This window comes from Natrix helvetica, assembly GCF_964273705.1.
Source record: "Natrix helvetica genome assembly, chromosome: 5".
Lineage (NCBI taxonomy): Eukaryota > Metazoa > Chordata > Lepidosauria > Squamata > Natricidae > Natrix > Natrix helvetica.
In genome coordinates, this window is record NC_138551.1 from 104564325 (window position 1) to 104591783 (window position 27459).

Here is a 27459-nt window from a genome sequence, read left to right on the forward strand (position 1 = left end):
GAGACCATCCAGGCAGAAAACCATATTTTTAATGTTGCCTTTTTATATTTGTGTTGTATTTGTGCTGATAAATAAATGAAGGGAGACTAGTATAGATCTATTTCAAGCGATTTTCGAATCCCAGTAAGGGTATGGCTAGCTGATGAGAGCTAAATAGCTTGAAATGGATCTATACTAGTCTCCCTTTATTTATTTATCAGCACAAATACAACATATATATAAAAAGGCAACATTAAAAATAAAAAATATGGGTTTCTGCCTGCATATATATATGCAGGCAGAAACCCATATTTTTTATTTTTAATGTTGCCTTTTTATATTTGTGTTGTATTTGTGCTGATAAATAAATAAAGGTCCATACTAGTCTCCCTTTATTTATTTATCAGCACAAATACACACACACACACACACACACACACACACACACACACACACACACACACACACACATACATATATATATATATATATATATATATATATATATATATATATATATATTGTGTTGTAATTGTAGTCATACCAGGGGTTGTAACACACACACATACATACATACATACATACATACATACATACATACATACATACATACATACATACATATATATATATATATATATATATATACACACACACACACACACACACACATACACACACACACACACACATACACACACACACATCAGATCATCAGTATTTTTATACAGTTATTAACATGCTTTGATGCTAAGGAGTTAGACATTCTACTTCTCCTCCCCACCTGAAAAGAACTCTGTTCCAACTGTCAGTTGCCTCACCATTACCTCAGTTCAAAATTGTCAGACGTTTCATTCCTTCACTCAGGAGCAATCTGGGGCTCCTTACAGTACTAAACATCGGTACCTCACCAAAATGTATATGCCTTCCACCTATGGAATTGCTTCTGGACTCAAGGCAGCAGGAGCGATATTCCCTTATCTGTTTCAATCACTATTGTGAACCGAATTTCTCCTGCATAACCCGATCACATAGTTTCATCGCAAAGCACTGGTTTCCAGCTAGTGTCTGCATATAATAGAAGTTTTGCATTTAAAGTCATTTTGCTATTCGAAAACCTTGGGGTGTATTTTCTTATTCAGGCTGAGAGTGGAAATTTGCATGGTTAAGTTTTTCCTTAAAACCTCCTCCCTGCCGCTTACTCAAAAAATGACCGTAACAGAGAGAAGTGTCCTAAATTAAGCTTCTGCCTCATGTGCTGTTTTTCTTTGCATGAGGAAGTTATTTTTAGTGGCACAGCATTCAAACAAGCAATCTTAAAAATACAATCTGAGAATTGCTCTGGCAATTGGGCTGCATTATTTGATTGGCTTTTAATAGCTAAACCCTTTCATCTCAGAATGAAAAAAGAAAAGAAAAGACGAAGGCCAGAAATGATTTCGCTTTCCTACATTAGAGAACTGCCTGTAGCAGTTCTGAAACAAGTCTTCCAAGTTTGGAATTGCATCAGACCAGTTTTAGAAGAACATAGCAAATAGGGAAGCAGGAAGAGTTGGAAAGTGCCTTGGGGTCCTTCTCGTCCAACCTCCTGCTCAAGCAGGAGACATTACACCAAGGGTCGGCAAATTTCAACACTCAAAGAGCCACAAAGGTCCTAACTGGAAGCCCCTCCCCCATTCAATTCTTGAGCCAACCGGAAGTCCGGTTTCCCCACCATAGAGCCTCCTCCAAGCACCAAGTGTCCTTTTTCTTCTGCTGACAGGAAGTCTCCTCCTAGTGTGGCATCCTTTTTCCTCTACCTGTCCTAGCCAAAAACCCTATCAATTGTGGAACCGACCGGCAACAGGGAGCCACAGCAGAGGGATGAAAGAGCCATATGAGGCTCCAGAGCCAAGGGTTGCTGACCCCTGCCCTACACCAATTCAGACAAATTGTTGTCCAATCTCTTCTTTAAAACCTCCAGTGTTGGAGGACCCACAATTTCTAAAGGCAAGCAGTTCCACTGATTAATTGTTCTAATTGTCAGGAAATTTCTCCTTAATTCTAGGTTGCTTCTTTTCTTGATTAGTTTCCATCTATTGCTTCTTGCCCTACCTTCAGGTGCTTTAGAGAATAGGTTGACTCCCCTCTTCCTTGTATTGGAATATTGGTATGATTTGGCCAACAAGTGGCATTACCTCCTATGCTACCTGTTTCTTGTCCACTGAGAAACTAGAAATAATTACAACCTCATCCTTCTGTCTGCTAGATAATTTGAACCTTCCAGAGGGAAAATGTGACTTCAGAAGAACTCCCTTCCTTTATTTCCCCATCACAGTGTCCCTTGTAACAGATTTCTTCATCCCACCGGTAGGAAGGTAGACTGACCCATGGGAGGCCTTTTTGTCATGTCTAAGTGTCCAAAGGTTTTGACCGAATAAGACCGAATTAGGAACAACACTCTTTATACTTTACATAAATGACCTTTGCGATCGTATTATAAGCAACTGTGTTCTCTTCACTGATGATGTAAAACTATTTAACACCACCAACAGTGTTGCTACCCTTGACTACATGTCAGAATGGTCAAACAATTGGCAACTTCAAATCTCAACCAAAAAATGCTCTGCCTTACACATTGGCAAAAAAAAAATGAGAACACAAAATACAAGCTGGGTGGACGCAACCTTATAAACCCTCACTCTGTCAAGGACCTTGGAGTACTCATATCTAATGATCTATGCATCAGAGCCCACTGTAATAACATTGCCAAAAAGGCATTAAGAGTTGTTAACCTAATCTTGTATAGCTTCTTCTCTGGTAATATTGTACTGCTAACCAAAGCATACAGAACATTTGCTAGACCAATTCTCGAATACAGCTCATCTGTCTGGAAACCGCACTGCATGTCAGACGTTAATACAATTGAGTGAGTCCAGAGATAGTTCACGAGAAGAGTCCTCACTCCTCTGCTCGCGACAGAATACATTAGGCCAGCAAACTTGAAATTTTGGGCTTAGACAACCTTCGGTCTGACCTATGTGTAGTACATAAAATTATCTACTACAATGTTCTACCTGTCAATGACTTCTTCAGCTTCAACCACAACAATACAAGAGCACGCAATAGATACAAACTTAAGGTAAACCGCTCCAAACCCGATTGCAGAATATACGACTTCAGCAACAGAGTGGTCAATGCCTGGAATGCACTACCTGGCTCTGTGGTTTCTTCCCCAAACCGCCAAAACTTTAACCTTAGATTGTTTACTGTCGACCTCACCCCATTCCTAAGAGGTCTGCAAGGGGCGTGCATAAGCACCCCAAAATGCCTTCCGTCGCTGTCCTAATGTTTCTTTTTATTCATATCCATTTCATGTATCCAAAATCATGTTTATACTTTTATATGTTATCTAATAAATGCTTGACGAAATGTTCATGCCACACCATGTCATAAATTCTTGAAGCAAAGCCTAATGTTTTCTGGAGGTAGACATTGTCCCAGTATACTTCACAGCAGAATCCTCCTTCTGCTTCTGTGAGGTGGCTGAGTTGGCCAGCAAGGGGTTTTCACCACTCCTTCTCTTGTCTCCACAGAGAGCTGACATAGCCATCTCCGCCATCACCATCACCCCTGAACGAGAGAGTGTGGTCGACTTCAGCAAGCGCTACATGGATTACTCTGTAGGCATTTTGATCAAGAAACCAGAGGAGAAGATCAACATCTTCTCCCTTTTTGCCCCCTTCGACTTTGCTGTGTGGACTTGCATAGCTGCTGCGATACCGGTGGTTGGTGTCCTCATCTTCGTGCTGAACCGAATCCAAGCAGTCAGAGCCCAGAACTCCTCTCAATCTGGACCCTGCGCTTCCTCCACGCTTCACAGCGCCATTTGGATTGTGTACGGAGCCTTCGTTCAACAAGGTACTCGTTTGGATAGTTGCTCTCTGCAGAAACCTTGTAGACTTGATGTTTGAATGTCTATGGAGATTCTCAATCATCCAGGTCATGGTTGTCCCAAAGGTGTTTCCCCCGCCCCAAAAAAGCTACTGAATTAAATCTCATTCTTGGATGAGAAGTTTTCAAAGATAAAACCAAGAAGTCCAGTTGTCTTTTGGAAAAACACACCTTTGGGACACTTCAATGGCCATTCTCTACTTGACTTTTAATTTGTGGAACAAATAAATCCTGACAAGCTACCAGTTTGATGAGTAGATTGTGATTTATGGGGTAGTGAGGCCATCCAAGTAGGCCTTTGAAGCTGATTTCAAAAGCACATAAAACACACACTTTACACTTCTGTATCTTGACACACTTGTCAAATTATGTCATACTTAGATTGTTCCTATTGCCCTGGGTGTTTTTCTCTTTTGCTTTAAAGAAGCCTGTGCAATAGTTCAATGATCTTTCAAGCTTAGCAGGAAAAAGGACTGGTAAAATTCCATACAAGATGGGGGATGCTGCCACAGGGAAAAAAAACCCCATTGTTATTTGGCCACACACTTACATTTTTAATATGTTGTCTTTTTGGTGGTAGCTTTTGTTAATGTTAATGTTAGTGCTCATGGATTTTCATAGAATAAGGTTGAAATGCTTAAGTGTATTTTGAATCAATTTTTATAACTCTAGTTTCAGGTTGTGGGAATAGCCCTGTAAAATCCAGCTGAGTTTGTGATATAGCATCTCCTCAGTTTCCATATCTGAAGTCAATCTAGTTCAGGGGTGTCAAACTCAAGACTCAAGGGCTGGATCCAATCCACATGGTGCTTAGATTTGGCCCACGGGCCCTCTCTGGAAACTGTGAAGCACCAGCCTGCGGTGCCTCTGCCAGAGAAAACAGAGCTCAGGAGGACTGCCTGATCTGCAGGGGGCTGCAGGAGGCCATCGAGGTAGAAAATGGAGCCCGGGCATATGGCCTCCCCAAGCTCCATTTTCATTGGCAGGGGTCTGCAGGAGGCCATTGCTGCCAAAACTGCAGCCCGGGTGGGCCACATGCAGCCTCCCTGACAGAGGTGGTATTCAGCAAGTTCTGACCAGTTCTGGAGAACCAGTAGCGGAAATTGTGAGTAGTTCAGAGAACCAGTAAATACCCCATCTATTCTCTGCCTCCAGTGTCCCAGCTGATCGGGAGGGAATGGAGATGTTACAGTATCCTTTCCCTGGAGTGGGGAGGGAATGGAGATTTTGCAGTATCCTTTCCCTGCCATGTCCACCAAGCCACGCCCACCAAGCCATGCCATACCCACAAGCCATGCCCACAGAACCGGTAGTAAAAAAAATTGAATCCCACAACAGCTCCCTGAGTTCTGTTTTTGATGACAGGGGGCTACCAGGAGGCTGTCTTAGCCAAAACAGAACCTCAATTAGTAATGTCGAGCTGGCCACGCCCCCCACCCAGCCCCCCAGGTCAAACACAGCCCTGATGTAGCCCTCAATGAAATCACATTTGACACTCTTGATCTAGTTAATCAAGAGAACCACAATCAGGTATATGATCTATGCTGATTGTACCTTTTGAAGGTGTGGAAATCAGATGTTAATGCTGACCTATAGTTTTTTGAGTGGAAACAAATCCAATTTGAGGGAGCATGGCTTGAGAGTTGTTTCCATATGAAATGGGTGACAAATAAATTTAATAAATAAAATCCAATTAAAATTGATCTTGTTGCTGATTCTGTACACAAAGTGATGGTAAGTGAAAGCTAGAGCAAACTTACAAAAAGTCTTCAGACTAACATTCAGCAATGGAAAGATATTGTTTTCTGCTACATCTACATCTGAAATAGTGTGTCCACATTATATTTGGAAAAGAATATAGCAGAACATAGTAAAGTCTAGGACCGTGATGGTGAATCTGTGGCACGCGGAGCCATTTGTCTGGGCACGTGAGGTATTGTCCTGTTAGCTGGCCAGCGCACATGTGCACGCTGGCCACCTGACTTCGGCCTTCTTTTGAGTCCATTTTTCGTCCCCCGGAGGCTTCAGGAGCTTCCGGGTTGCTTTTAGGGTTGTTTTTTGCCCTCTGGAGCCTTCGGGGAAGGCCCTGGAAGGCCCCTGCCCCAGAGGCTTCAAGGAAGCTCCTGAAGCCTGCAGAGGGCCTCCGGAGGGGGGGGGGCAGGGAGGCTGTTTTTGCCCCCCCCCCCAGGATCCTATAAAGCCTCTGGAGCCTGGGGAGGGCAAAAAAAGCACACAAAAAATGGGGTGGAGTGCTGGTCGTGCGTGCATGCGCGCTGGGATGTGGCACACCCACGCACAACCCACCTGCACTCCCCCCACTCTTGGCACGTGAGCCAAAAAAGATTCACCATCACTGGTCTAGGGCAAGCACCATCCAGTTTAGCTGAAATAAGGTTTGGAACAGACAGATACTGCATGACTGTGCTGTGAAATCCATTGCCATGACCTGTGATAATGGGGCACTCCCTTGAATGGCTTGAGAAGAAGATGAGACCAATTCATGGGAGCCAGGTCTCTAAGGGTCTTAAAGTTGGTCTTGAAGATTCAGGCCTCCTAACAACAACTAATAAGGAACAATGGCAAGAGAAAAACATCTCCCCATCTCCTTCTTGGAAGCACACAAGAAGCATTTGAATGGTCACTGGGAGAAATAGACTGCTGGGTCGACAGTAACATGAGTGCTTCTAGGCTCTTAGGATGATCATATGATGCTATCCATCATAAGATCATCCTAACTTCTGTGAATGTTTTGCAATCTAAATATTATGCTTGCTTTCACAGGAGAACGGGCCATATCCCCTGTGTACTTTAAGAGGAAATGTTTCATCATGTAAAGAAAGTTAAAAAAAACTTTCTAAGAAGTGCATAATATTATCTTGTGGGTGCAGGAAAATTTCATCTAGTTGGGCATTTCTTTTTGAAAAGCAGATACTTATATGGCTCTAAGGGCTTAGATGCTGAGCTTGTTGATTGGCAGTTCGAATACCAAGCACTGCGTAACAGAGTGAGCTCCCGTTACTTGTCTCAGTTTCTCCAACCTAACAGTTCGAATGCACGTAAAAATGCAAGTAGAAAAATAGGGTGGGACGGGAACATCGTTCCATGCACCTTTGCCATCTAGTCATGCTGGCCACATGACCACGGAGATTTCTTTGGACAGCGCTGGCTCTTTGGCTTTGAAACAGAGATGAGCACCGCCCCCTAGAGTTGGGAATGACTAGCACATATGTGCAGAGAAACCTTTATCTTTACCTATATGGCTCTGTAAGCTGAGAATCTGTTTTTCTTTTACACCATATCATTTCTCAGCAAGCAGTCCTGATGCAATGTATGTTACAGGCTTTATTGGAGCTTACTTCACTAACCCTTAATTTATGTTAGACAACCAGAGGGATCCAGATACAGTTAAACATATTCCAATCCCAACATTTTCAGAGGGAGATATAAAATAAGCAGATATTAATTCTCTCTACCCCTGATGTACAGCTGAAATTGGCTTGACTAGCTCTTATTTACCTCTCTTCAGAAATGGTTAAGAGTATATTCTGGAGGAGAGAAAATAATAGCTACTTCCCCATCCCAGTTTATGTTAGACTTTGCCAAACAATCTCTAAGAAGTAGGAGGTCATTTTGACTTGGTTGTCAGGCCAGTGGGCTTTTTGCATTTATTCATAGGCAGAGACAGGCACCTATAACATTGATGCTTGGCATGGCAGGGAGCAGAAGGGCTTTTCATCCTATGGATCTAAATCTGGATTTGTTGAAGAGACACTGACCAAGCCAGGGGGAGGAGTCAAGCAGGAAATTAGTCTGGAATCCTTACATAGGCACAAGAGTCTGACCCACCATGAATGCTTTTGAACCTTTTCAATGAATGTTAGACGTGAACAACCAGATCCTCACAATTAGGTACTTTATTGTTCATGCCTATTTCACAGGAAAAAGGGACATAGTGGCTCAGTGGGTAAGACGCTGAGCTTGTCAATCAGAAAGGTTGGCAGTTCGGCGGTTCGAATCCCTAGAGCAATGTAACAGAGCGAGCTCCCATTACTTTCCTAGCTTCTGCCAACCTAGCAGTTCGAAAGCATGTAAAAATGCAAGTAGATAAAATAGAGACCACCTTTGGTGGGAAAGGGACAGCGCTCCATGCACTTTTGGAGTTTAGTCATTCTGGCCACGTGACCACGGAGACGTCTTTGGACAGTGCTGGCTCTTTGGCTTTGAAACAGAGATGAGCACTTCCCCCTAGAGTCGGGAACGACTAGCACATAAGTGCGAGGGAGTACCTTTACTTTTACCTTATTTCACAGGAATCTTTTTAGACTGGCAGTTTGCACCTGGGCCACACTACATAAGGTTCACCAGCATTCAAGGCAGGTTGGACCTTTTCCAACATAAAGATTCCAGACTAATTCCATGCTAGACTCCTCCTCCTGCTTAGCTAGTCTGTCTTCAACAGAATTCTATCTATACAAATACTCTATTTTGGAATAATCACCAGCTTCCACCAGAGGTAAAATAACTGGCAAAATTACGTTCTGTTTGGACTTAACCACACTTCTTCTCACATGCTAGCAAAGAGAAATTTCACCATACCTGAGATGTCTTCATCCTGTAACAGAAAGGTGATTTATTGACAATATACCTCATTCAAATGAAACAGAATAGCATTAGAACTAAGATGAGAACTACTCAAGGAGTTTCCCCCCTCCCTTTTAACCATTATTGTACTCTTTAGGATGCAATTTGCAAAGCTATTAAGCTTATTGAAGAAGCAGTGAGATGCTAAACTTTTAATGAGAAATGTTACCTGTTACCCAATTGATTCGGTCGTCTTGTGCGCTAAAGAAAATAAAACAAAATATAATTTACATTATATATCTGTTCTGTGGAGTAATCAAAATTCAGTTGGATAACACACATGCTTTTAGAGGACAGATAATTTAAATAACGTTTTTCCCCAAATAAGAATTCCTAAAACATTTTTAAAGGTTTAAAATCAGCAACAGATAAGACCATAGATACTTTTTATGTTATAATAGAAATAAATAATGTATCTGGACAAAACGTACCCTCCTATCTTCAGTATGGGAGTTAGCTGCTTTTTCTGTTATACTTCTGTCTCTGACATGCTGCTTACCATGCAGCTTCAATCCACATTGCCATTTGGCCTCACTAAGTGGTAATTTTTATGCCACAGGGGAAGATCTATTGGGCAATACATTTTCTTTGCGATCACTCTGATAAAACTGCCAGCCTGAATCTGAAATGAATTTGTAGACCTCCATTGTAGGATAAGAGATTTCAGAATGTGATGGGAAACCAAGGTTTTTTTTTTTTGGGGGGGGGGGGAAGCAGCATCAAGTTTTCAGGGAGTTCCAACTTCTCTAAATATAAATTATAATGAAACTTAAAGCAAATTTGGATGGTTTCTCCCAGAGTGTCGGGGAATCAAATGGTTGAAACAAAAATTTTCCAGCTATTTCTTTGATTTGGATTCAGTATGACTCATTTAGGGACGTGGTGGCTCAGTGGCTAAGATGCTGAGCTTGTTGATCAGAAAGGTCGGCAGTTCGGTGGTTCGAATCCCTAGCACCGCGTAACAGAGTGAGCTCCCGTTACTTGTCCCAGCTTCTGCCAACCGAGCAGTTCGTAAGCATGTAAAAATGCAAGTAGAAAAATAGGAACCACGTTTAGTGGAAAGGAAACAGAACTCCATGCATCTTTGGCATTTAATCATGCCAGCCACATGACCATGGAGTCATCTTTGGACAGCGCTGGCTCTTCAGCTTTGAAACAGAGATGAGCAACGTCCACTCGAGTTAGGAACAACTAGCAAATATGTGTGAGGGGAACCTTTACCTTTATCTTGTGACTCATTTAAAATGTGTGACTATTTCAGAAGAATTGGAATATCCCTTTGAATTAGCTGAGACAAAGTCCCTGGTCTGCACAGTGTTTGAAAATTCATTCCCATGCTTAAAAAATTAGTTAAGTTTTAGAAAGCTTAAAAATCCATTTTTCTTCCAGGCATACAGGTTTTCCACATATAGCATTTTCTTTTTATTTTGGGAAAGCTGAACCTTTCCACTGATCCTTTAAAAGGCCAGCTCTAGGAACTTTGTTCCATTTGAGTTTTTTGCATCTATGAAAGAGTTTCCCGTTTCTGGAATCTGCATCTGTTTAAATACACATTTTTTAAAATAAATAAATAAATAGGGAATTCTTGATTTTGAGAACGGTTGAGTTTACCTGACTCAGTGATGAATGCATCATTGGATAAGCTGAAAGACCAGTTTAGAGACTGATCACCCTGGAGAAAATCTATCTACCCTATCTGGTTGCTAGGAGTTGAACATGTTTCTATGACACAGAATCAGTCACATTTCCCAGGGTCAACTTAGTGATGTGTATTTTTCTGGGTTTGTTCACCATACAATGCCCAGAATCACACGGTAGTGAGATGGGCGGCATACAAATTTAACAAATATTTTTTAAAAAAAAAAAGCAAATACAGAATCATAAAGCAATTATGCAGTCTAGATTGGCTCAAGAAGCTAAATTAGATTGTCTGTGGTCACAGGAGCACAGCATAGCAAATGGTAGATTGCTTTTAAAGAACAAAATTAAAGAAGCAAATAGATCAGAGAGAGTAGATTAAGAGATGGTATAAAGGAGCCTGAGCCATTTTAAAAAAATAAATAATTATTTAGATACGGGCTTCCAAATATTTTTCTTTCTTTTGTTTTTTCCTTCGCTTAGGTGGTGAGTCTACAGTCAATTCCATGGCGATGCGGATTGTAATGGGGAGTTGGTGGCTCTTCACTCTTATTGTATGTTCATCTTATACGGCAAATCTAGCGGCATTTCTTACTGTCAATAGGATGGACAATCCAATTCGGTAAGAGTCTTTTCCCATTCTATTATCCAAAGTCTGCATTGTAAAGAGAAGAGTATGCAACAGGAGTCAACATGCTTAACAAGCTTCTGGGGTAGCATATTGGAGCCACAGAGAGGAATTACAAAGATGCTTCCTATGCAGTCAAGAAGCTCCATCCACCTCCCTTCTGTAATCTTGAGCAGGGTTGCCAGAGCTGCATTCTAACATTATTTTGAATCTGCTGTATGAATCCTAGCCAAGTGGAAGGATGCAATTAATTGAAGGCTGTTCATTTGTGCACTTGAGAGGCCCATCCACCATATGGCTGTCATTGTACAGTCTTGTTATGAAAACAAAAATACAGTGCTCAACATCTGGCCTTAATGTTTGTGGCATGTATTTGGAAAACCTCCGTTTGGCCTGTCGTTTTGCATAAATTACCTGCACATTATTTCAAACATATAAGGAACTTGCTGCCATGGGATGAGAGTTTGCTTGGGCTGCACATAGCAGATGTATTGGGGTTACTAAAAGGAGAGAGAGAGAGAGAGAGAGAGGGAGGGAGGGAGGGAGGGAGGGAGGGAGGGAGGGAAGAAGAAGAAGAGGAGGAGGAGGAGGAGGAGGAGGAGGAAGGGGGAGGAAAGAAAGAAAGAAAGAAAGAAAGAAAGAAAGAAAGAAAGAAAGAAAGAAAGAAAGAAAGAAAGAAAGAAGAGGTGGTTTGCTGTGGTAGGCTAGAAAAACGATGCTTTCCACAGTTGTTCTCTTGGGCTGCAACGATTACAAATTCTACTGGGAGGCAGGTTTTGTGCTTCTCAGACCCTTTTAGTTAACACTGATACATCTACATATGGAAAATCCAGCTCATCATTTAGTAGTTTATATATGCTTAAAAAAACTTCAATCCCAAATAGTTTGATCTTCAGCATTTTCCTTCAACGAAGTATATTGAGTAAGTCACTATTTTGTTCTTAAAGGTCTTCCAAAATGCTGACCACAGTTAGCACTTCTAGTCTGCTGTTTTCTGGTATTGTTGTGTCCACTGTTCAGACAGTATTTTGGTTGATTACTTTTAGACTAGTTTTAGTATTTTTGTCCACCTAACAAGTCCTTTCTAACGATGCAGTGTTTCATCTTTCTTGTTGCATAATTAGTATCACACTGCATAGTGTGATACTAATGCAGTATCAGGGGTTTTCAATTCAATTATATAGAATGTGAAGGATGTGTTTTATTTTTATAGTTTTCCTATGTATAATGTACACTGAAGATGGCATTTAATTTCATTGTACGAGGTGCAATGACAATAAAGTAAAGTAAACTAAGCAACATTTGCTGTTGTTATTGGCATGTTGAAATTTTGCTTTCATGGAATTGGTTTGCAGGGCTTGTTCTTGGGCAGCCAAAATGGAGCCTTCAGTTTCTTTCTTCAGCACCCTTGATCTCAACCATCTCCATGTTAGCTTTGTATCTGCCTTGTCTTCAATGTCTTTCAAGTATTGACTGTGCATAGGCCTTCTTTGTTTCAATTCAAAACTCGATGCTCAATTGTTTCCTTTCAATATTCTGCTCTCGCTGTTTTCAAGAAGTTTCCCTTGTTCACCTCCTTCAGCAGTGGCTCATTTGGTTTTTTTTAAATGTTGTCATTTAGGCATGTTTTTCCTCTTCCACTGTTTGTTTCTCCTGTAAGAGTCTTCTGCCACCCTGAGATCTAGGCAAGTACAATTGATCAGTATTTTTGGGTGCAGAGCATGGTGCATTGTCATTAGTTTTCTTGACTTTCAATCCAAGTTATCAAGTTCTAGGTCAGCTCTGAGCACTAATTTTCCAACATTTTTGAAGCAACATAGATTTATGTGCTCTTAACTGTGGAGAAAGCAAGAGTAAGCAGGAACCCACTGTCTGTCAGATACTTGCCATCGATAATCTTGACTTACAGTTGGATGTGTCTTTGGGAAAATGAAAGGGCTTTTCCATCTCATGAAGTAGGTTAGTAAATGTTGCCTTCATTTCAGGTCCCTCACAATTTGTGAAAATAGGTGTGCTTTTTCATCATTTCATCATTTCCCCAGAACATGGATGAACTTTGTGGGGCAAGGGGCATCTATGGTCGGCAGGCCTTGTTGCAAATTGGATTGAAGTGTGAAAAGACTATTACAGACAGTTTTGTACATTCTCATAAAATACCAGAGGAGGCAGCTGGGCCCCTGGGGGAATCCGTGGATTGCTGTCTCTGTAAGGGGGAGAGGTGGGGAGAGCGGAGGGACAGGAAGAGAAAGAGAGGATGTCCTGTAGGCGTTCTTTTTAAGCAGGGAGGAATTGAAGATATATGTGGAACATCATCCTTGCAGAAATAATAAGGTTGCCCCCGCTCCCCGACATTCTTTCAAAAAGCATGAAGACATGGTTTTGCCAGCAGGCCAGAGACCCCAGGGCACTATGGAGCCCACCAAGTGTTGGTCTGATTGTCATCATCAGGGGTAGCATTATGCTTTGTCAACCATGAAAGACAGGGAAGGGCTTTTGACTATGCAGGTAGTCCTCACTTCGTGACTTCTTGTTCAGCAACCATTGGAAGTTACAACCGTGCTCAGCAAGAAGACTTATGGCCGGTCCTTGAAGTTGTGGGTGTCCCAGTGTCCCCACAGTCACAGGATCATGATTGGGGTACTTGGCAAACGACACATAGTTACAATGATCACTGCTTCCCACAATCACATCATCACCACTTGTGATCTTCACTGCCAGCTTCCAATAAGTCAATGAGGAAACCAGCCACCACCTGATGTGCTTAACAACTGCACAAGATTCCTTAACAACCACAACCTGAACTGTCATTGTACACTGAAGATCGCGTTTAATTCCATTGAACAAGGTGCAATGACAATAAAGTAATCTAAAATTAAAACTAAACCCACATCACCCATTCTAGCGAGGAATTATCTCTTCCATCTACTTTTGCATTTCCTGTTGCCTTTTTGAATCATTAGATGTTTCTCAGGGCTGAAAAAAGGGGAGGAGGACATCTGCATCAGAGTCACCCTGAAGCACCTTCTGTCAGATTCAAGAGCTTTGAAAGGAGGGTTTTTTTCCCCTCTAAAATATCTCTGCCCTAAGATTAATGGGACTGACAGAAAGGAAGTCCTCTGCCAATTCTGGTTTCATAGCACAAACATTTTTCAGTTTTCAGAACAGGAGAAAGAAACCGTGACACTCAGAGAAATCTCGTGTTACATTTTACCCTGGACTTGGAACAAAGGATTTTATTGTTTTATTGCCCAGAGTTGGAACTGAGAAAAGATCCTTATCTGCTTAGACTCCCTGCCTCGCGATCTCTCTTGGCTATCCACGTCCCCAATTGTTTCTTCTCTGTACTGATATTGTCATCTCTGAGCTTTGTTTACTACAATGCCACCTAAAAGACCACCACCGGGGAAAACGGGTTTTGCTGGCTCCGCCCCGGCATCTTCGACGTCCAGCCCCAGTGGACAACAGACACTAACTTCTTTGTTCCAGCCCAAGCCCCCTGAGTTGGACTTTCAACAGATGTTTCAACAACTCTTAAAGGGGCAGGAGGACTTAAAAAAATCAATTGAAGGAAATGAACGAGCAGCTCAGAGAGAATCAAGACCGTGCGATCCAAAACTCACAGAGACTGGAACTTTTGGAGGAGGGGACGGCTGAGATGAGGAGAGAGGTGAAGGGGGTGCAGAAAGGAAATCAAGAACTTGAGAACCACCAGATAAAAATGGAATTTGAACGAATGTCTTTTTTCCTTAGATTTCAAAATGTAATTGAGGCTGATGACGAAGATCTGAGGGATATTATGACAAATTTATTGGCTGAATATATTAAAAAAGACAGACAACAGATGGGGTGGGACATGGACTTGGTTTATAGAGTAAACTCAGCATATGCCAGAACACACAACGTTCCAAGGGAGGTACACATTAAATTTCTCAGAAAGACCACAAGAGACGAGATTCTGAGTGCACAAAGGGGGCAAGCATTAAAATACAAGGATAGAGAAATAGCCATTCTGAAACAGATCCCAAAGAAAGTTAGAGATAAAAGAAAAAACTATTTGCTGTTAGCGAAGAAACTATACCAGAAATGGTGTGGTTTACATGGCTTTTTCCAGAAGGTATGCTAATGTTCTGGGAGGACACGAGAGTTAGAATTAACACAACTATGGAGGCTGAGGCTTTCATGGAAAAAAATAAAGTCCTCCTAGATAAACCTGATGACACTTCACCAGACATACAGGACACGGGAGGTGCCGGAGCTCTGCTGGAGGGGGGAGAAGAGGCAACATCTAGAAAACTCAGATCACAAAAATGAACTAGAAAATCTGTTTGATATAAAATGATTGAAATTATTTGAGGATAAAAGTGTATATGCTGACAAAGTACTATTAAGTAGTAACAATCTAATGTATTGATAAATGAAAGTGATGAGAATGGGGGAGAGGGCCATTTCCTGCATAAGGTAACTGTCAAAATTTGTAACTTTATCCACTACTCCTTTCCTTGACTATTTTTTTAAAAAAACCAATAAAATTTTGTTTTTTTAAAAAGAAAAAGAACAGGAGAAAGAAAAATGAAAAGAAAGCTGATATTATCATATTTAGGCTTCCGGGACAACACAAGTTATCCAGATCTTTGCAACTGGAGTATCATTGCTTTGCAAAACCATCCCAGTTGTTCATTATTTAAATTTCCACCACTGGATTTGTTTACTCAACTAATTTGCTCCTTACCAGCTATCATGCTGCCTAGATGCAACTTCCACACACTTTGACACTGGACATATTACGAGATTTGGCCTGAAATGCACTTTTCAGTTCAATAATGAACCAACTTTTTGCAGGTTCAGTAATTCTCATTTTGGAAAACTCAAAGTTTTGAGTTCTTCTCCTCTGCAAGGTAGAATTTGAACTAAAGAGGGTAAATATTTTCAGAAGGGAAAAGCTAAAGACCTTAAGAGGAGAAGGTGGGCTCTCTAAACATACTGAATCCCAACTTTTGGCTAATCAGAGTCATGTGCATTTCTATTATGTCTCAATTTGTTTTCCTTCATAAATATCAGGCAACTTTCCTGGACTATAATAGGAAGAGGAGAGAGGACTGGAAGATAGCCTCACTTTAATATTATCAATTGCAAAATTTTGGACACGCTCTTCATGAAGGTATCTCATAGCTTTGGAGGCCATCCAGGCACCAGTTTTAGTGGAAATTGTTTTGCCGAACTGCAGAACTGCCCAACTTGGTCAATTAATTGAATGATCAGCCAGTTTGAAGATCAGTCAATTCTGGTAATCTTCTATTTCATTGGTTTTCACACTGGATAATAGTTCCTTATTTATGGCTACCTTATTTGTCATACCAGGTTGATGGGGACTCTAGCAAGTTTCCCAGAGAAATTCTGTGTTTCTTAGCAGATTTGTACAGCAACACACCAAATTTTATATAGACACACACTATACATAGTGTTAATCCCTATTTGTGTTCCAGATGTCTCTATGGGATTTTCTTTAGAGAAACTGCAAGATCAAACTTGCTCTTAACATTGGAGTGATGACTGTTTGACTCCAATTCCTGCAGAGCACAGCAAATTGTCTTGATTGGTCATCTCCTCTGTTACATATTCTACATAAAATTTGTGATAATGATTACAACTGTCAAATAATGTGAGACAGATCAAATAGATTAAAGGAACTAACCAGCAATAGACAAAAATTGACCCAACTTTTAAAAGCTAGAGTACTGCACACACATCTTTGCCAGTCCAGTTAGAAACAGTTTACTTGCTGAATCTAAATCAATTGCATTAGACTTTCTTTTTTAAAAAATCTGTTATTAATGCTTTAATAAATGAGAGTTCTGAAGCTGAGTGATTGAAGAAATGAGAATAAAGAAGGCAGAAGACAAATCTGCATACATAATCAAAGTGTTTTTTAAAAAAAAAATAAGAATATGTGTCAGTTGCCAGATATTTCTCATTTGGACAAAATAGCTTTCATGCTAACTTTGGAATATATTTAATTTACATAACGTAACTGAAAACTATTTCTGGGACTGAATTTTATTTGAAATCTGGATACAGGTTTTTTTTTTCTTTAATTACGTTGCAAGAATTAAATATTTTGTTTTAATAAGTGTGTTTCCTCGCTCAAGTAAAGGCGTAACTAGATAATTGGGCAGGGCAATTTCATGGATGAGGGAGAATGAAAAATCAAGGCAGAAGAGCTATTCCGTTTCCTGGGCCCAGCCAAAATTGGATTGTTACTTTTCTTCTGACATTTTAGGTCATTCTCCATTTTTGTTTTCTACTGAAAACAAAGCATTGCCAGGTCTAGGGTGACATAATTTGCTCTCTATTCTGCAGTCAAGTTTAAATTATTGGTCTTTGGGTCTCAAGGAACATTTCAAGGACGTCTTTAAAATAGACAAAAATGGCTATTTTAAAGGGCATCAAAAATAATCATCAGCTTGTCCAAGTTTCTCTCTGTTCCATCTTATATTAAACAAAATCATTATTTTGAGTGTCTTTTCTTCTCTTTCTTAGGACTGGATAATCTTTCTTAAAGGCCTCCCCTAATGGTGATCTCAGTCATGCAATGTGCCCAAGGTCAACTGTTTTCTGAACAAGAATCCACTCAATTAATTAATTCTGAATCCCCGTGAAAAAATGGTTCCTTGTTCCTAACTAGAAAAGTTTGTCATTTGATTGCACATATAGACTATTTCTCTGGTCATCAATCAAAACTTAGGTCAATATTGTAAATTCCCTTTTTTTTTGTAATTTATTTCCTGTTGGTTGTATTTCGGTTACTTTAGTTTTATTCCTTCACATTATTGTGCATGTAGGATATATATTAGAAGGGTGAAGAGATAGCATTCTCATTTTATTTTGTTCCATTCTTAGTTTGGATGCCGGTTTGCACGAAATGGTTAAGCCTTAATAGTGCTCATCTATCAGGCTGCTTTCAAGAATATTGAAAGCTGTATTTCAAAGTATTTCCAGCAGTACTTATGTAAATAAATATAAATCTATCTATCTATCTATCTATCTATCTATCTATCTATCTATCTATCTATCTATCTATCTATCTATCTATCATCTAGCTATCTAACTATCTATCTATCCCTGCCATCAATCACACAATCAAAATGGCTAGACAACTTCCTTTAAAAATAGGCAGTCATTCCTGTTAAATAGTTAAAAAAAGGTGTTCTATCAAGATCACAGCAGGATCTTGATAAGAACTCCATAAGTTGACTGGCTCCCTTGTGCTATTAAGACTCTATTTATGCTTTGCCTCTTTTATGACATATGCCAAGAATAATAGAAGCATTTCAGCATTTTTAGAAATATTGCAGCCCCATAATGGCGGCAGTAAAGCTCTCCATAAAATTAGGGTATGGTAACTATTCCCAGTTCTGCAGAACAGGCTCATTTGCAAATGTGGCTGTTAATAAAAACTTAGTGCTAGGAGGACTTGAAATAAAAGATTCCAGTTTCTTGAAGCCTCCGTGGATTAACTTTTAGGAGTGCTTATGGTGTTTATGTCAGCAGCACAAGTTTCTGCCTTAGTTTAGAAGCCTTGCCAAGCTGCATTTTCATCGCTGCCAGCTGGATCGTTCCACAAGGCCTTATGTGTATTTTATTCCTCTTTGTACACAAGGATGTTTGGTACAAGGAAAATGTAATGAAGGATGACGTTGCCACTCTATTTGTCAAATGGTCCGGTTGTTCTTGGCTCCTTCCTGAACCATTACAATATTAATGAACATGATGTTAGACTATGAGAATATTAATGAACATGACAGTGCTGTAAATGAACTCTCGGCTTAGGGCAGCAGCTCATAGGGACAACAGATTGTTTGAGCCTTTTAGGGAGGCATCAAAATTTGTAGCTCGTTTGGGCTTCAGTGACAACATTTGTTCTTTGGCCTGCTTCAAAAAGCATTTTTCTAAATATATTGGCTTTCCTCAAGAGTTTTTCAAAATAGGTAACAGAATAACAGAGTTGGAATGGAGAACTTTTAATCCAACACCCTGCTCAAGCAGGAGAACCTATATCATTCCAGACAAGTGGATGTCCAGTCTCTTCTTAAAAGCCTGCAGTGATGGAGCGCTCACAACTTCTGGAGGCAAGATGTCTCACTAATTAATTGTCCTCACTGTCAAGAAATTCCTCCTTAGTTCTGGTTGCTTGTCTCCTTGATTAGTTTTCATCCGTTGCTTTTTGACTTGCCTTCAGGTGCTTTGGAGAATAGGTTGACCCTCCTCGTTTTTGGGGGTGGGTGGCTTAGATATTGGAACAGTGCTAACATTGGTATTGCTTACAAATGTGGTTTTGTTTTAAGCTCTGTATTAGAATTAGAATGGGTAAGTAAAGGGAAATCATCAAAGCTGTTAAAAAGCGAAACTTATAATATTTTGGACATGTGATGTGACACCCAGAAAAATATGGCATCCTTCACTTAATCCTCCAGGGAAAAAATTTAAGGCAAACGAGGTCCAGGCAGAAGAAGAGCATCATGGCTTCAAAACCTAAGGGACCAGTTTGGACAAAACTCAGCAGCACTTTTTCATGCGGCTGTTGACAAAAATAGGATCGCCAACATGATGGCCAACTTCCAATGACAGATATAGCTCAAAAAGATTAGATTTTTTTGGCCTTTTTTTTTGTAAATGACAAAGAACTGACATATGTAAAAGTTGAACTGCCTTGCTGTGGTCATAGCTCTTGCAGAGAAAATTCTTCTTCATATGCCACTAAGTTAGGCTTAAGCAACAGTTCCTCTATAGAAGGAAAGCTAATCAAGTTTGAATATATAGTGCTTCATCCACTGGGGCAACATCATTTTGCAAATATTGTGGATATTCAGCCTGATTTTCCTCCATCTTCTTTCTGCTTATCTTCCTTTTCTTTTATTGAGATGATGGGACACAGGACTAAGAATCCAGCACAATAAGCAAAGGATGTAAGGCAGATGAATGAGCATCACTTTAAAGAGAAAAATTAGCTTAAAATATGCCAAGAAACTTAATTTGATTAGAACCGGGGCAAATAAATGATATCCTCCATAATGGGAGTTTATTGGTTAGTTGCCATGAGCCAAAAGGATGAAATCTCCAGTGACAAAATGGGTGGATATGAAAATTTTACTCTCTGTATCTCTTAATTCATCGCCTGCAGTTCATATTATGCCAGGCTCACTGAAATGACTTACTTCAGTAAAATGTAATGTTTGCACCTCTTGCTTGTGGAAGTAGAAAATATAATTGTGCCTTCATGTAACAAAATAAATCCTGATAATTTGAAGCAGCCATAATTCAGGATCTGCATTCCAGTCTTCCTCCTGATGGCATTAAAGGTTGGAAAAGTTTTGTTGCAGTAATTGTAGTTGATAGATTTCCAGGAAACCTGTGTTTGTGCAGGTGAGAAGCGATTAATTACTGTGAAGTTTTTGGATTTTGTTATCTCACGAGAAAGATGAATGAGTGGCAAAGATGAACAGAAATAAAAGCTATTTTTAGTATTTCTGATCCATCAACTTACTTTACCTGATTCTCAGGTTGGCTTACAATACAGAAAAAGAAACCCAATTAGGAAGAAATAAAGGAGAAAAACAAGCAAGTATATGTAGTGTTTATTTATGCTATACAATAAATAGCTTACGATAAAATAGGATGTTTACTTTGAAGGTGGCATAATAATTTGTAGCAAAGCATCTGAATATAATGATATAATAATGATTGGAATCAACTAGAGTTAAATGTAAGAAATCCATTAATTTTGTTGCACTTTTCTACTTAATGTATATATTTGAAAGGATTTTCTCATTCATCTGCCTTTACAGATGAATGACAATACTGAGAGACAACAATTAACAAGAAAGCATTTGTTTTATCTTAAATATTTAGCAAGTACCATCTTGCCAAATTTTCAGATAGAAGAACAGTCATCTCTCCTGATTTCTTAGAATTTTCAAAATCTTTCTTTTTTTAAAAAAAGAATTTCATTAGTTTTTAAGCATTTATGGGGAAAGATACAAAGGTCTATAGGAAATTTTGGCAGCTCCCGTGCTAGTGGTAGAAATCCCTCCAAATCTCACAATTTTTACAATGTTAAAAACAATGTATAAAAATAAGCATAAACAGAGTCTTGTTCTACATTATATCAACCATGTGTTCAATCATCTCTTTCTTTGTCACTTTCTAGTATATCAACAATTACCATAATATTTCAAATACCTTTATTTTTGTGACCTGAGCCTTTTCCATATTGCTCCCTCCTCCCTGTCCCCAGATGGAGCCACAGCCCCTCCTCCTACATATCTTGCACATTACTACCTCTTTCACCACCTCCCCTATTTTCGTCCTCTAGGAGAGAAATATGTTTTTTAATGAAGGCTTCTGCCTCCTCCACTGTATTAATTCTAATTCTATTTCCCTCCCAAAAAATCAGCATTCCCTCTGGCAATAACCATCCAAACCAAACTCCTTTGTTGTATAATTTCTTTGATAAGGAGGAATACTTCCTCCTTTTTTCCCTTATTTTTTTCGGAATTTGCTTAAGAATGGTAATTTCTTTATCTTTATATTTTAATGGTCCCTCCCTTTGGGCCCCTAGCACCTCATTCCTCATGGTCCTCCTAAGAAACTTAACATGTACCTCCCTTGGAACATTGTGTGTTCTAGTATATGCTGAATTAATCCTGTAAACCAGATCCATATCCCACCACAACTGTTTTTTGTTTCCCTTAATATATTCTGCTAAAATTGTACTCATAATATCCTTAAGGTCTTCATTTTCTGTCTCTGGTAGGTTCTGGAATCTGAGAAAAAAAAACATTCTTTCAAGTTCTATTTTTGCCATAAAATTTCCCAATTCTAAATTTCCCTTCTGGACTGCCTTAACCTCCTCCCCCAATCCAGCTGCCCCCTCCTCCAACACCCCAATTCTTTGTTTATTTTCTGTTATATGAAGGACCTGGCTATTTACCCAAGATTTGTAGCAACAGATTAACAGAGTTCAAAGGGACCTTGCAGGTCATCTAGTTCAACCCTCTGCCCAAGCAGGAGACCCTACATCTGCCTCTTCCTAGGATTGAACTCACAACCTCCTGATTGTGAGACAAGAGCTCCACCTTTAGGCCACTGCAGGAACCACTTTGTTTGTGATGTTTATCCTTGTTTTGTCATTGGAGTGTGATTTTGCAGTCACTGTGGCACAAGTTTTGATTAATTTTACATATTTTGCTACTTTTGAATTATTTGTTATTGTAAGCCACTCAGAGTTGGAGTCAGGCAGAATAAATACAACTGAATAAATACATATAAAGAAAGAATTCATATTCACCAGAGATCTAGGGTAGTAGCTTCCCCAGAAACTTTCAAGTCACTGTGAAATCGTGCAGGTCTTATTTTAGAAAACCAGAAATTCCTGCTTGCTCCTTTCCCCAAACCCAGGAAAATCTGTTCTTCCAGATATGTGGAAATTCAACTCCCATAATTCCACAAAGTGTGCCATCAGGACAGTGCATGATTTGGGGAGACAGATTTAAACCTTAATTTTCCCCCAAACGATGTTTACAGTGCAAAATTATGCACACTGAGGTCTAATTACTGATTATCAAAAGTGATCTATTGTAACCATAAATGAGAAAATCAAGTAGTTGCGTGGTTTATTTCTATTTCATGAGAGAATGTTTGCCTGTGATTTTTCTTGGGCTCTGATTTTTTTCCCCCTGATGGCCTTTAGTAAAGCACATGTTGCTTACATAGTGATATACAAGCAACATTAATCAGCCAACTGACTCTGTGCTTTTCAGAGGAGTCACAGTTGAAAGCTCTAAAAGGAGAAATGACTGGAGGATGCCCAAGTATGAATTAACTAAGCTACAGTAAAAAAAAAAATTGGGGGAAATTTTAATTACATAATCAGCTAGATGCATGTAGTTAAACAGATGAATTCACAGTTAACAAGATGAATGCAACCTTAGTGGCCACCAAAGAAGGAATAAATATCAATGCAAGGGAAGAAAGTTAATATTTCAAATATGCAGGATGAAGGTGAACTCATAGTGGAGTTTCATGACAATTATATATTTCAATATTTCATTGAGCAGAGGCTGGCATGGGAAGAATACCCAACAATTTCCCGTCTAAGTTCAGCTGTTTAATTCATGTTGATCTTTCACATTCATCAGAGGTTTGCTTCTTTGCTAATATTGCAGACATGCGATGGGAGATAATAGAAGGGTGTGAGATCGTTTGGTCTCCCATTCTGACAGCTTTTCTGCCCATCTGTGTATTACCCCAAGATGCTGTTTTGCTCTAATTGTAGGTAATTAGTGAACAATAATTTAAAAGATGCCTTCATGGTAAAAACACTGTCTAGCATCTTGCAAAAAAAAAAAAGAATATACAAATATTGGAATGCCTTTCACAGTGGTGTTAATAGGGACAAGAAGAGAGAAAGTATTTGTGTAAATATTGCTTTGGTAGAGCTGTCTTTTGTGTATTTATTTGAGGCATTTTCAAGGTATTTTTCCATTATTCTTTATTAAAAGTGGCTACAAATGGAAGCAGGATTTGTGGTCTCGATTCTACCAAAGGTGGTGGCTTATGTGCCAGAGGAGGAAGAAGAGGAGGGGGTAGGGAAAGAGAAGGAAGAGGAGGAAGAAGAAGAGAAAGAGGAGGAGGAAGGGGAGGAAGAGAAAGAAAAGGAGGAGAAAGAGGAGGATGTAACTGGTTATGAAGGATGGGAAAATAGTCAGTGACATAATCACGTACTTAGTTTGTGGTGTTACAGGGCTGAGAGTCTTTGATAAACTTCTAAGAATCTGAATATACAAGTAACAGTATTGATTCACGTAAATCAAAAGAGAAACACGTAATACAATACTATATTTTCATTAGTATGAAAATACTAAACAGGATAATATTAAAAGAACTGCAGAAACAAAGGGGAAGTACGTAGACACTTTAGTGAATTTGCAAACATAAAACACAACTCAGAATATCAACTGGACCTTATTAACTACTGGGGAAATACAATTAAAAAATCAAAGAAGTCAAATGGATGCAAAATCTGAATGCAGTAATAGATATGCAACTGTGGGAATTTCAGTGAAACAACATTCAATGTATCCCAAAGATTATACTTAGTACATGTTTTATCATTAATATACTGGTCACCTCCTGATTGCTAAAATCAACATTTCATTCTCTAAAAATTGATGGAAATAGAATGAACAAGCTGGGTCATTCTTTCATACTGAGTTCCCATTACAGGCTTTAATATTTTTATTAAAGTTTATTAAACCACCTAACTGTTTGAGATACACTAAATTTGCTTTGAATAGGTTAACTAATGTAAGATGCTTTTTGCTGGAAAGACTGTTAGATCCCTGCTAAATTAAATTGCATAATTCTATGTCTAAAATAATTTCCTATCTTAAAAGGAAATATGACATAGAATTCAACTTATGCTAAACTAAGAATGGAAACCTTTCTTAGACTACAAGTTAATACATAAATTTGTATCACATCTAAAAATTGGGTTTCTCCATGCATAGAGTACATATTTCAATTTTATGGGATGTTTAAATCTGAATAGATTCTCAATCATATAGGTTGAATTTACTGTTCTTATCATACCATGCAGTTAGTTATACTGTGCTGACTACAATTCTGGATATTCATGCTTATCTTAGAGCTTAATAGCAATTTTCAGTCACTACAATGATAAAATGTATTCAGTGATTCATCCTTAACTAATGATATACCAGAAAATTATAATTTCCATCACATTTGAAATCCTTTGCTGTACTTTACTTTTTTATTCCTGTTTCCTTTTTAATGTTTATATCTTCTTTAAACTGTCTAATAATAAGGTACAAAGTGAACATCCAACCCACTGCAGAGCTGCAGAGATTAAAGCTCCAAAGCACCCAGTTATATCAAAGGAGATCCTACTTCCGGGATAGGCAACCTGTGGTCACTTTTACCATAGGTAACCCTGTGTCAGGGTTTCAGATAGCATCCAAAAGTAAATCAGAATCCTTTGATTCTAGTGGCGAAAGTCCCATGCTAGAAAGTGGAGGACCATGAGTTCTAGTCCCACTGTAGGCATGAAAGCCATCTGGGTGCCTTTGGGGCCAGTCCTGCTCTCTCAGTCCACCTCACCTCACCTCACAGGGTTGTTGAGGGGAGAAAATAGGAGGAGGAAGGTGTGTTGGACATGTTTGTTGCCTTGAGTTATTTGTAAAAATAATAAAGACAGGATACAAATAAATAAATACAAAGAGTGCAATGCACTGTGTGGAAATGTATGTTGGATATGTTCATTGCCTTTAGTTATTTGTAAAAATAATAAATATAGGATACGAATAAAAGTAAGCAAGCAATAAACAAAGCTATATTTTGCAAAATAGAGCTTTGTTTATTACTTGTTTATTTGTATTTCTATCCTACTTTTATTAATTTTACAAATAACTCAAGGCAGTCACATTATCATCACATTAAACCAACAAACACACACATCCAGTGGTGGGTTTCTGCTAGCGTTACTGCTGGTTTGGTGCGTTGCGCTCCACTGGCGTGCGCAGTTGCCTGTAAATAGGTCTGCGCATGCGCAGAACATTTAAAATGTCAAAAAAAAAAAAATACTGCGGCAACTGGGGAATCGGTTTGGGGGCGTGGGGAGCCTGCCGTCCCTACCAGTTCGGTGACCCAGTCACAATTTCCACTACTGGTATGAACCAGTAGCCACCCTTCTCTGCACACATCTATACGCAGTGACAATGTGACAATTAGAAGAATTTGAAAAATTGTCTTCATTTGGGGTAGACCTTTGCCATCTTCCCTCCCCAGATGGTTGAGTGCAGCCTCTGGCCACCGCAATCTTCTCATGGTTGCCCTGTCTTCTTGACCAACATAAAGACAGGACAACACTTCTTTTAATTAAAAAAAGAGGGGGGAATCAAAAGAAAAGAAGTACAATTATTAATTATAGGAGTTTTGATATTTTCCTCCTGCAGAAAACTTTTTTCAGCCCACAAAGCCAGAGCCTTTCCCCTCCTTCCAATAACTCTTGGATTCCTCTTGTATTTCAGAACATTTCAGGATCTTTCCAAGCAAATGGATGTCTCTTATGGCACCGTCAGGGATTCAGCCGTTTATGAGTACTTTAAAGCGAAAGGCACCAACCCTTTAGAGCAAGACAGCACTTTTGCTGAGCTGTGGAAGACCATCAGTAAGAACAACGGGGCTGATAACTGCGTAGCAAACCCTTCGGAAGGTATCAGGAAGGTAAGATGCCTGCAGGATTTGGTCTTTGATGGTGTCATCAAGAATAATACAAGTCCCTTTGATGCTGTGCAAAAAACATTAATACTTGGAGTAGAGATTGAATATTATTATCATTATTTCTTTTATTCATTAATCATGAAACTCAGTCAAACGAACATTTAAAGATGTGTCGCAAATACCATTGACTGGTGCTAATGGTTGATACTGGTTGCTGCCAGCGTCCTAGGTATCAACCAAGTAGCTCCTTAAAATATATGATATTCCTAGTAGCACAGTTTTTTGTAGCTTTGCTGGTGTTATTGCAGGAAGCTGCAATTTGTTGATGTATCTTGTAAAATTCTTGGACATGGTGCCAAGCGCCCCGATGACAATGGGTATCACCGTTACATGTTTCATCCATAGCCGTGTAGTTTCAATAGCCAGGTCGCAATATTTTGTGATTTTTTTTCTAGTTCTTTTTCTTTGACTCTGGCATCTCCTGGTACAATGATATCGATAAACTGTACACTTCAGACCTCTACAACAGTGATATCTGGCATGTTGTGTTCCAAATGACAATCTGTATTCAAAAGTCCCACAAGATGATGATGATGATGATGATGATGATGATTATATTTGCCACCTGTCTCGCCATGAAGTTACTCTAGATGGTTCACAACAATAAAAAATAAAGAAATAAAAGGGAAGTTTAAACAAAGTGAAAGTAAAATAATAATCTATATATATATAAATGGCTGTGTGTGTGTGTGTGTGTGTGTGTGTGTGTGTTCCAGCATAAATCTGGAACGCTTTCAGCAATTTCAACCAAACTTGGTACACAGATGACTTATTCTCTGGAAAAAAAGACCCCCTTGGGGGGGAGGGGTGTTCTGTTAAGATACAGCCTGTTGTGCCTTAGAATGTCTTCTATTGTACTGCCCTAAAATGGTTTCTACTGTTCAGCACAGTGGAGTTGCCATGGTAACGGATTCACAGTACTCCACAAGGAGGCTCCCTCTGGTCAGGGGGAAAATCCAACATTAGAAATTACATTTGGTCCGGACATTTCCCCCCTATAAATGAATACCTGGGCAATGCCAGGTTATTGGCTAGTAGAACAATAAAACAAAGTAAAAAAAAATACATCAATCTGACTAGTAAAAAAATGGGATGTGGAGTCTGCTGTCAATCCAGCAGCCATAATAGTCATTGCAACAATTATTTTCTCAAGAAAGCTACAGACTGTTTATTATGAGATTTAAAACCCCCCACAAAGATAAAATAATGGATTTCTTTTAGATTTTTCTCAAAACCACCTTATGGTTGGCAGCGTGCTATAGTCCATTCCAGAGATTTATCCA

At 39.3% G+C, this 27459-nt stretch overlaps 1 protein-coding gene across 4 annotated transcripts in view; it reads left to right on the forward strand.

The window, feature by feature from the left end:
- Nucleotides 1-27459, forward strand: part of GRID1 (glutamate ionotropic receptor delta type subunit 1) — an 809729-nt gene that overhangs the window by 748049 nt on the left and 34221 nt on the right. For all 4 annotated transcript variants that reach the window (XM_081956605.1, XM_081956606.1, XM_081956608.1 and 1 more), the window contains exons 11-13: nucleotides 3555-3879; nucleotides 10675-10813; nucleotides 25924-26119. In XM_081956605.1, the coding sequence (XP_081812731.1) occupies nucleotides 3555-3879; nucleotides 10675-10813; nucleotides 25924-26119 (660 nt within the window). The remainder of the gene's footprint in view (nucleotides 1-3554; nucleotides 3880-10674; nucleotides 10814-25923; nucleotides 26120-27459) is intronic.